The 10,712-nt window shown below is 62.6% G+C and overlaps 1 protein-coding gene across 1 annotated transcript; it reads right to left on the bottom strand.

The window, feature by feature from the left end:
• Positions 1-830: 830 nt before the first annotated feature.
• Positions 831-9,142, bottom strand: TMPRSS4 (transmembrane serine protease 4). Its single transcript, XM_054291402.1, has 14 exons — positions 8,877-9,142; positions 8,347-8,506; positions 4,437-4,467; positions 4,191-4,304; positions 3,926-4,078; positions 3,710-3,839; positions 2,988-3,089; positions 2,860-2,900; positions 2,313-2,472; positions 1,721-1,887; positions 1,474-1,569; positions 1,246-1,385; positions 966-1,115; positions 831-842 (listed from the first exon to the last, which is right to left on the bottom strand). The coding sequence occupies exons 1-14, from the start codon at positions 9,140-9,142 to the stop codon at positions 831-833; spliced, it is 1,722 nt and encodes a 573-aa protein (XP_054147377.1).
• Between the last annotated feature and the right edge of the window lie 1,570 nt (positions 9,143-10,712).

Here is a 10,712-nt window from a genome sequence, read left to right as displayed (position 1 = left end):
GCTCGCTGGGAAACGGCCACAAAAGCACTTTTGGGAATGCGACCCCGTGATCACACGGGTGCTCCGGGGGAGCGGGCTGCCCTGGGGGCTTGTGCCAGCACCAGCGGGGTCCCTGCTGTCCCCAGGGCTTTGGGGGGGCTGCAGGGGCACCCTGGGGGTGTGTGCTGCCACAGACACGTGTGTGTGTCCAAGCACAGGTAGAGCTGCGTGGGGGAAGCTGGGGGTAAGCACAGGGGGCTGCGCGCCGGGCTCTGTGATGACTTACAGCACATCTTTGCACTGTAGAGGTTTAGTTAGCTTTGCCTTGAATGAAATAAAGTTTACGTTTACTAGAGAAACTCGACGGTGTTTGGGGTTGCTGTGGGTGTTTGTTTAGGTCTGGGGGGGCGGCTGAGTAAAATAATCCCGCGAGGAAGCAGGAGGAAGGCTTGGGAGGCTGAGTGAAAAACAAATCCTTTCCTTTAATGGGGATAGGGGGAGGGTGTGGAGAACAAACATAATTTCTTTCTGTACAACAGGAGCGAGCTGACAGCAGCCTGGCCCCCCAGGAGCCATCCTGCCACAGCGGGGTCAGCACAGGGCAATAAATTAATCCTCCTCCGGAAGGGAGCTCGGGCCAGAGAGATTCCTTCACAGGATCAGTGGCTGCCATCCGAGTCACCCTTTGCCTCCTTGGCTGGGCTCTGGCACCCTCAATCACAGCTGCCACGAGGCGTTGGGAGCCTTGCTCCCCTTCCATGGCTGGAGATCCCTGGCCCTGCTGCTGCCAGAGCCAGGGCAGAGGGTGGGAGGGGAGGCTGGGGACGAGGAGCGACCTGTTCCGGCAGGTCTCAGAGCTCTGACTGCGGGCAGAGAGAGGCACAGAGGGCATTGAGGGCTCTGGAAGGGCGGCCAGAACAAGAGCAAAGCAGCAGGAGTGTCCCTTGGGGGCAGCTCAGCGAAGGGAGCTGCAGTACAGCACTCACCCTGCGCACGGCGTAGATCCAGTCCAGGTAGGCACGGACGCTGGTGTAGACTCCAGGTGTGCTGGGGGTGCCGCAGCCCTGACCCCAGCTGACGATGCCCACGACCTGCCAGTGCCCTCCCGAGTACAGCAGGGGCCCGCCGCTGTCCCCCTGGCAAGGACAGACCCTCAGGATGGCCCCACAGAGCCACAGCCGTGCCCAGAGCAGCTCTTCCCTCCCAGAAGCTGTGGCACAGATGGGTGTGAACCCACCCAGCCCCTTGCCCAGCCCTGCCCCACACCTGGCAGGTGTCCACGCCGCCCTGGGGCAGCCCGGCACACAGCATCCTGTCGGTGACATCGCCGTGGTAGGCGGCCAGGTTACAGCTCTGCGCGTCGATGAGCTCCACCTCAGCCTGCTGCAGGCGCTCCGACAGCTTCCCTGGGGGACACACGGCCTCTCAGAGGGACCCTCTGCTCCTGCTGGGGGCTCTGCCTCGTCCCTGCCACCCCCGGGCTGTGCCACTCACCGTGCTCCTCTGTGTAGCCCCAGCCAATCACCCACAGGGGGGTGCCCGGCACCAGCTCCTCATCAAAGTAGGGCAGGCAGATGGGCCTGGTGCTGTCTGGGAAGGAGATGGGAGGGGGGCCCGGGCTGGCTGGGGACAGCCACCAGCTGGGCACCCACTCGGTGCCACACTGTGCATCGCCACCCCAGCCCGATGCTCAGTGCCAACATTGTGACCCCTGCCCAGGGCAGGGCTCTGCCGGGCGCACCTGAGTCGTGCACGGGGGAGCGCAGCTTCACCAGGGCGATGTCGTTGTCCTTGGGGGACGCGGGGGTCACCTCGGCCAGGAACACCTTCTCCACGGCGATGGTGGCAGCGCCCGACAGCAGGTCCGAGCCGGCCTTCACACGCCAGCTCTGGATGATGGGGTTGTTCCTGTGCACAGAGAGCGCTGCTGTCACCCACGGGGACAGCCCCAGAGCCCCCTGCCAGCCCCAGAGCCCCCTGCCAGCCCCAGAGCCCCCTGCCAGCCCCGTTGGTCGGTTGGTCTCAGCGAGCATAGAGAGGTACCATATTATAGAGAAAATAAGGTACAGAGGTTCCTGGGTGATTGCCAGAGTGCTGAGGGTGCAGTTACCGCTGAGGAGGACAACGGAGAGGAGGATAATTGCTAGGGTGACCTCACAGGAGATATTGAGCTCCTGCCCGTAGCGCCCCAATCAGGGTGCATTTTGGATTGGAAGCTCAGCCTGACCATAGGATGGAGTGCGCTGCTAAGCTCGGCATGGCTGATGGGAGGAGCAGGCCTAGGCTGGCAGGAGGTCCAGCAGCACCCAGAGCCGCGGGCGGTGCTCACTCACTTGAAGCAGTGCGCGGCCGTCAGCACCCAGCCGGGCCCGATGATGCTGCCCCCGCAGATGTGCTCCTTCCTGTACTGCAGGCTCACCTGCCAAGGCCACGCCTCGATGGCGGCCGGGCTGCCCCCCAGCACCCGCGGGGTGCGCACGCTCTGCCCGCAGTCTGTGGGGACATGAGGACACGGCAAGCGCGGGGACAGCAGCGTGCCCACGGTGCCTCATCCCCACAGCGCTGCTGTCACCCCTCGTCCCCAGGCCTGCTGGAAGGGGGTCCATCCGCCCCCTACCTGCTGCAGCCCCCCAGATAATTAAACTGATAATTAGTTTAATCAGGGTAATTTGCCGGTAAAGGTAAAGCTGGGTAAGCCTCCCTTAGGTGTTTCGTTGCTGGGAGGTTTGTGCTGGCGTAACGAGGTAAGCAGTAATTAAATCCATCTTTCCTCGTGCAAACACCGCGGAACGGGCTTGGGATGGAGCCACATTCCCACGGGGCCGTGCCAGGAGAGAGGCCCCAGTGCCCACAAGGGCTGGGCACCACGGTGGTACTTACCGGAACAAAAGAGTGACACAACCAGCCCCGAGAGGCATTTCCTGCAGGAGGAAGGAAGAGAGCTGGTTTGGCTCCTCTGCCAGGCACCACCACAGGCTCCTGATGGGGCGCATACCGTCCCCACTCACCTGCCTGGCTCAAGCACCTGGAGGCTCCCATTGCTCAGCACGACCTCGCGGGGAGGCAGAGGCTGCCCTGCGCTCACCTCCACGCCCTGGAAAGTTGGGGTGCTGGGAGACATGGGGGGACAGGGCTTCAGGTGTGGGGGAACACAGACACTGGTGCCTCAGCACATCAAGAGCCTGGATCCCATAGGAAAAAGGGGCTTCTGTGGGACAGGGGTGCCAAAGTGGGGATGTCACAGCCCAGGAACAGGGAGGGGAGAGAATTCCCTGCTATACAGAGGAGTGAGCAGGTAGCTCTGGGAGAACTCAGGGGGCTCCTTGCTGTTGCATTTGGGACCTGGTGAATGCCAGGTTTGACTCAGTCTGGGCTCCTGCAGTGGCTCAAACACCAGAAGCCATCTTAAAAGGGACGAGCCTCGCCACCCAGGCGAGCTGTGTTGGCACCCTGGGCTGCTCTGGGGAGGGCAGGGCTGCAGGTGGGGGACATGGAGGCAGGGCAGGGACCGGGCAGGGTGCCCACGGGCTGGGACAGAGCTGGGCACAGCACTCTGCTCTCACAGGAGGCTGCCAGGCTCCGAGCCAGCTCCTGGGCACCCACAGAGTGCTCTGCGTGCTGGGGACAGGCTGAAACCATTAGTGCAGAACTCTGAGTGCTTCACAGAGCAGCAGAGCCCCACTCCAGAGCAGCTTTTAGGAAAGGGGAAGCAGGGCAAGCAGCCAGGTACCTGCTGTAGCCCATCTGCTCACAGGCAGCTCTGGCCAGCGCCGGGGTGAAGTGGTCATGGCACACACAGGACCAGGTGCCCGTGTGGCTCTGGAGCACCTGCAGGATGGATCTGTCTTTGGACACGCGGGCTGCAGGCAGACACACAGTCAGCTTTGGCGTGGGATGGACGCAGCAGCCCGGCCCCCCGAGCTGTGTTGGGGTGTCCTGCACTCACCCCAGGCTGGTGGCCCCTCGGAGAACCACTGGGGACAGTTGGCCTCGTCCTCGCCCTGCAGACAGTCCAGATGCCCATCGCACACCTGCTTCAGCGGCACCAGCTTCAGGGGCTGCTTGCAGAACAGGTAGTGGTGGTCCAGGTAAATCTTCACTGTGGGGAGAGGGGGGCTCAGTGCTGAGATCCAGCTCCCGGGCAGGGAGCTGGGTCTGTGCTGGCCAAGCCCTGGCCATGGACAAGGAGGGGCAGAGGGCAGGAGCTGTACCCAGGAACCCGATGGCCACCAGGCAGGCCAGGGTGAGCACCACGGCCAGGATGAGGATCCCGACCCGCTTGAAGGAGTCTGATGGCCTGGAGGATTTGGGTCTCGTGTAGGGACCTGAAACACAGAGGAGCATGGCCAGGTCAGCCTGGCACCTTGTGTAGGGACCTGTAACACAGAGGGGCATGGCCCTGCACGGCCAGGCTCAGCCTGGCACCTCTCATCCCCCCCAGCTCCCAGCCGTGTTACCTCTGCCATTGAGCCGCTCCGAGGCTGAGTCCTGCAAAGCAGAGAGGAAAACAGTCACAAGCTGAGACTCAGAGAGCAGCTGGAAGGTTGGAGAGGCAGCTGTAGCCAGGGTGGTTGGCCCCGTGGTGAGCTCACAGCCCAGGGAGGGCAGCAGGGATGAGTGGAGACACTGCCCTGTCGCAGATATTTTTCACAGAAATCCTTTCTTTCAGATTTCTGCATTTTCTGGGAAGCTGAGGGCCCCCAGAAAGAGAATGTAAACAATTGTTATCAGCTGCTGTGAAATGCAATGGGATGCACCTTGACTGGCTCATGTTCCCATGTTTATAATTAAAGGCCAATCACAGGCGCAAGTTGGGGACAGAGTCCCTGGACACAACTTTGTTATAGATTCTTTCTTTCTATTCTTAGCTGTAGCAGCCTCTGCAACCTTCTCTCTTTATTCTATTTAGTATTGTCATAATGTATTATATATCATATATCAATAAATCCAGCCTTCTGATTCAAGAAACAAGATTCACCGTCTCTCTCTCACCAGCAGCGACCCACTCAGGACGCTGTAATACTGCCCCAACCTTCACAGCCCAGGGAGGGCAGCAGGGATGAGCGGGGACACTGCCCCGACCTTCACCTGAGGTGACTTCAGAGCTGCCAGGAATGGCTTGTGCTGCTGCGGTGACAACGCCCAGCTCTGGGTCACCCAGGGTCACCCGCCGCCGTGTTCCCATAGACACCACCTGTGCAGTTCCAGTAAGTGGCTCCCAGTGGCACAGAGTTACTGTCATTCACACACCTGAGGCTTGAAAAGTCACAGGCGTTGCGAAAGAGGCGCTCTCCGGTGAGCAGAGACACCCTGAGTCAAAATACACACGCCTGCGGGGCCGTGGCACAGGGCATGTCCCCACGGCGGGGTTGTGGCTCCAGCAGGGTCACAAGGGGGTGGCACAGCCCGGGTGCTCCTGCCGGGCCGCAGGGACACCGGAGGAACCAGCCCGAGCCAGGGGAACCTGCGCTCCCAGGGCGGGGAGGGCTGTGCCGCTGCTAAGAGACGGGGTAAACACAGCCGGGGCTGCACAGGGGATGAGTCAGGCACCGATCCGCTTGAGCTGCTCGGAGTTATCTCAGAATTGTCCTCCTGGAGCAGCTCCTCGTACGAGAAACCCCGGCCATGGGCGGGCAGGTGCTGTGAGTCCATGCTCGGTGGGCAGGCTGGAGCCCCCTCGGGAGGCTCAGGTGGGCACTGCCGGTGTCTGCTCCGTGATTTCCAGCCGTGCTTGTGCCGTGCCACAGAGCAGCCCTCTGGAAAGGAGTTCCTGGTGCGCTGAGCCTGCTCCCTGCCAGCCCCAGCCAGCTCCTCTCTGCTGCTGCTGCTGCTGCTGGGCTCTGCCACCACAGGTAAGAGCAGGATTTTGCACGAGCACAGGTAAGGGAGGTTAAACCCGCTGTGATAAACCCACAGGTCCCGTTGCACAATCCGGGAGGGTTTGGGAACCTTTGCTCCAAGAGCAGCCCAGTCTGGAGATGTTTGTCACACCAGAGGAGAGCAGAGGTCCCTGTGCCATCCCGGGCTCAGAGGCCTGGCACAGCAGTGTTTGTCACACCAGCGGTCCCTGTGCCATCCCGGGCTCAGAGGCCTGGCACAGCAGTGTGTTTGTCACACCAGCGGTCCCTGTGCCATCCCGGGCTCAGAGGCCTGGCACAGCAGTGTGTTTGTCACACCAGCGGTCCCTGTGCCATCCCAGGGCTTAGAGGCCTGGCACAGCAGTGTTTGTCACACCAGCGGTCCCTGTGCCATCCCAGGGCTCAGAGGCCTGGCACAGCAGTGTGTTTGTCACACCAGCGGTCCCTGTGCCATCCCGGGCTCAGAGGCCTGGCACAGCAGTGTGTTTGTCACACCAGCGGTCCCTGTGCCATCCCGGGCTCAGAGGCCTGGCACAGCAGTGTGTTTGTCACACCAGCGGTCCCTGTGCCATCCCAGGGCTTAGAGGCCTGGCACAGCAGTGTTTGTCACACCAGCGGTCCCTGTGCCATCCCAGGGCTCAGAGGCCTGGCACAGCAGTGTGTTTGTCACACCAGCGGTCCCTGTGCCATCCCGGGCTCAGAGGCCTGGCACAGCAGTGTGTTTGTCACACCAGCGGTCCCTGTGCCATCCCAGGGCTCAGAGGCCTGGCACAGCAGTGTGTTTGTCACACCAGCGGTCCCTGTGCCATCCCAGGGCTCAGAGGCCTGGCACAGCAGTGTGGGGGCACTGGGGCTGTGTGCCAAGGTCAGAGGAGAGCCCTCCGTGCCCAGGTCACAGTGTCAGGGCATGCTCAGCCGTGCACACACGCCCTTCCAGCAGGGTTTACAGCCAGTGCCAAGCCATTATCCCTGGGCTGGCACACAAAGGCAGGCTGGCTGCATGAGCCAGGAGCTGTCGCCTCCCTGCCGTGTCCCTGCAGCGTGGCTGGGGCTTGGGGACAAGCAGTGACCTGTGCAGGGGAGGGCTGGCTCCTGCCTGGTGCCGTGTGGCCGTGTCCCAGCACGCTGGAGTCTGGCTCCTTGAGGAAGTGCCAGCAGCCTTCCTCCCAAAGCCAGGCTCAGCTGGCACCCGTGCCCAGTGTGGGCAGCCTGTGCCAGTTCCCCACCCCTGCACGGGCTCTGGGGTGCAGAACCTGTTTCGTGGTGCCAGGGAGCTGCTGGAGCAGGAGGGCAGGGTGGGCAGGGAACCTGGGTCCTGCATCTCCCACCTCGCTGCCCTTCCTGAGCCACCTCCCTGCAGAGAAGGGAAGAGCTCCCGAGGCTGGGGAGTTTTGTAATGCTGCCCCAACCTCTGCCAGCCCAGGGCACGTGGGGCTGGTCCTGCCTCATGCTGACCTCCTGTGTCACCTGGGCCTGGGCCGGGCACCTCCTGGATAATGGGATCCTAACGGTTCCCTGTGGGAACGGGCCCGGGCTGGGATGGATCCTGCAGGGCCCTCTGCAGCAGCACGGCTGTTCCTCTGTCCCCACAGGGCCCAGAGCTGTCCCCACACTGCCCAGAGCTGTCCCCATCAAGCCATCCACTGCCCAGAGCTGTCCCCATCACGTCAGACACTGCCCAGGGCTGTCCCCATCACGCCAGACATTGCCCAGAGTGGTCCCCATCTCCTCATCCACTGCCCAGAGCTGTCCCCATCACATCAGACACCACCCAGAGCTGTCCCCATCACATCAGACACCACCCAGAGCTGTCCCCATCTCCTCATCCACTGCCGGGCTACTTTCCAAGACACCAGGTCGGGTGTGGATGCAGATGAGATGGGTGGTTATTGGGTTTTGGGTTTTTTTTTTTGCATTTTCTTCAGTCCATGAATCTGCTCAGTTCCAAAGGGATCCAGGGCTTGGGGCTGCCTCTCCGTGACTCCTCTCCAGCCCCACCACGAGCAGGAGCTGCACTGGTTAAATCCACAGCCAGGGCAGGAGTGAGGCGCGTTATTTCCTGCAGAGCTCCGTGCTACCGTGACTGATTGAGCTCCCTTGCTGCGTTCTCCTGGAGCTCTCCGTGGCACCGTGGCCGTGCCAGCCCCAGCCGTGCCCGTGCCAGCGCAGGGGCCGTGCAGTTCTGCAGAGCCTCTTCCCCCTGTGAGCAGGGATCCGTGCAGGGTGTGCTGAGGGCTCTGTCCCTCCCTCGGGAGCAGCTGCTGTTCCCTCACCCCGCCGAGCTTCTCAGGGCGATCCGATTGCGAGGGTGACTCCTTGGCTGGGGGATTTACCCCGTGGGTGTGTGCAGGCGCTGCAGGGCAGCTCCCCACCCTGCAGGGCTGATGTGCCGCTGTGCTGCTGCTGCTGGGGGGTTGGCAGTGCCCGGCGAGCCTGGCCATACCCCTGTGCCCTCCTGGGGAAGTGTCCCCCTGCCAGGGAGGGCCTGCCCGGGCTTTGGTGGCTCTACCTGCACAGGTGTGTCCCCCGTGCTGAGCAGAGGCACCGGCAGCTGTGCTGGGGCTGGGAGGGCCTGGCTCTCCCCCAGGCAGTGCCCAGGAGTAGGATCAGACCCTTCAGGAGGTGCTGTTCTCCTTGGCATGGGGGGCATTGCCTTTCTTGTCTGTTCCCTGGGCCAGGAAAGGGAAATGCAGCCCCAGAAATGTGGGAGAGAGAGCTGGGGGCACCCAAGCATTGTGCCCAGGTGAGGAGCAGGGAGAAAACTTTCCTTGGCACCCAAGCACCGTGCTCAGGTGAGGAGCAGGGAAAACCCTTCCTTGGCACCGAAGAACTGTGCCCAGCCACGGAGGGATGTGGGGAACAGGGAAAACCTCCAAACCTCCTTCCTTGGCTGCTGGGGAGCAGCAGCTCCTTGGCTCCGGGCTGCCCCATCCCCTCAGCACCGCTCCGGGCTGGGGGCACGGGGTATTCGTGGGGCTGGTGCCCATCCCGGGGCCGGTGCCCATCCCGGGGCTGGGGGCAGCGCTGCCACAGACTCACCATGTCCGTGCAGCTCCGGCGGGGTCCTTTGCCCGCAGAATCCCGGCGGCTGTGCCCGGTGCGGGCCCGCGGAGGCTGCGGCTGCCCTGGAGCCGGCCCGCGGTGCTCCGCAGCCCGTGCCCTGCGCTCCGTGCCCGCTCCGTGCCCACGCCGCGCTCGCACTGGGGGAGCGCCGCCCCGGCCCTCCTTAAAACCCACAGGGGGAGTTGTGAAACAGGAATTCTGGTTTGTATTGTAATACAACACCGGTCTATCAGCAGCACCATCACCTGCGCTAATCTCCCGAGCATCTGCACCGCAGGTGACTCACCTGCCGGGCTGCTGTCACCAAGCGGCTTATCAGGAGGGAACGGACTGATTTTTCCTGCTCCTCCTGATGATAAGAGGATCCAGGGCCATCCCGCTCTTTGTGCGGCTCTTCCGCGTTGCGCGGGGCTGTTGTCAAAGCGAGGTTCGAGTAGGTGGAGGAGGAAAGGAGCAGAGTTTGTGCTCTGGGTCACTCGGGCTCTGTGTCCCCGCCGGGGCCGGGTCACGGCTGGGGAGTTAAGGGAAGGCAGGGGGTGCCCGTGGGAGGTGACCACAGGCTGCAAGGGGGGCACCACGGCGCGTCCTTTTTTATCCAGGGGCATTATTAGTTGTTTTGTAACTAGATTAATAAATCATAGTTGGAGGGTTGAGAGTCAGTGATTCATCGATTGTCCAGGGATGGTGGTAGGAGAGCTGTGGGGTGGTCTCGGGGATGGCTGAGGGTGGTGGATCTGTCATTATCCAGGAATAACCAATCCCTCTGGGATGGAGCCGTCTGCCTTAGCCCGGCAGGATGGGAGGGAGCACCCAAGGGGGTGAGGGTGCCCGGGGAACGGGCTGGGGTCGGGGAGGTTGCTGGTGCCCTCTGCCACTCATGCTGGAGGTGCTGGGCGTGCAGGATGTGCCGAGCAGCTAATTACCCCATTCTCCTATGGAAATGCAGCTAATTACCCCCTTCTCCCGTGGAAATGCAGCTTTCCCAATGGCCCTGCTGCTGCTGCCAGTGGCAGAGCACCCACGGCCTGCAGCTCCTCAGGGAGCTGTGCCAGCCCAGCCCTGCCAGCCGGATCCTGCCCATCGCACAGCCTGGCCAGGGAGGCACCTGTGGCTCTGCAGTAAGGGGCACCCTCCCCACACTCACACTGAGATTCCAGCCCCCCTGGGAGGTGAGGGATGCCCAGAGGATGTGGGATGTGCAGCCAGGGATGCAGGGCCCTGTGCTGCTGTGGCAGATTTCAGCTTGAGAAACGTCTCACGGGCTGCAGCAGCGGGAGCTGGGCAGGCCTTGGTGCACCTGGCAGGTCCTGGCAGCCTCCCCAGAGCATCCCAGTTCTGCCACAGAAGGCAGGGAGCCACGGCAGGAACAGCCAGTCCTCCTTGGGGACCCACAGGCCCTGAGGCTGCAGCTGAGCTTTGCAGGTGTTGTGTCACAGCCCCAAAGCCTCCGGGGCTGTGCTTCCTGGAGTGCCACTGTCACCCTTCCCTGCTCTGGGCATGGCACAGCCTTCCGGGCATCTGGCTCTGCTGGGGTCGGGCAGAGGGCAGGCTAGGCTGGCCAGGGCTGAGTGACCATCCCTGAGTCCCACGGACACAGTCCCATCCCATCCCATCCCATCCCATTATCCCATCCCACCCCATCCCACCCCATCCCATCCCATCCCATCCCATCCCATCCCATCCCATCCCATCCCTGTCCTCTCCAAGGCAAGGAGTGATCCCACCCAGTTCCCAGCTGTTAAGGGTCACAACTTGTCACTTTTCCCTGCAGCCACTTTTGTCACTTTTCCCTGCAGCCACAGGAGGCTTTCC

Source organism: Melozone crissalis, unplaced genomic scaffold (genome assembly GCF_028551555.1).
Source record: "Melozone crissalis strain CALT ecotype California unplaced genomic scaffold, PUWL_Pcris_2 ptg000092l_1, whole genome shotgun sequence".
NCBI classification, from domain to species: Eukaryota; Metazoa; Chordata; class Aves; order Passeriformes; family Passerellidae; genus Melozone; species Melozone crissalis.
The sequence above is the reverse complement of the archived record's forward strand: the minus strand, read 5'-3'. Positions and strand labels throughout refer to the sequence as shown.

Coding starts and splice junctions, on each gene's coding strand:
- TMPRSS4 (XM_054291402.1), bottom strand. CDS start 9,142: ATGGTGCTGCTGATAGACCGGTGTTGTATTACAATACAAACCAGAATT. Junction 1,570..1,720: donor CTCCCCCGTGCACGACTCAG/GTGCGCCCGGCA, acceptor TCTCCTTCCCAG/ACAGCACCAGGCCCATCTGC. Junction 1,116..1,245: donor GCGGCGTGGACACCTGCCAG/GTGTGGGGCAGG, acceptor TGTCCTTGCCAG/GGGGACAGCGGCGGGCCCCT.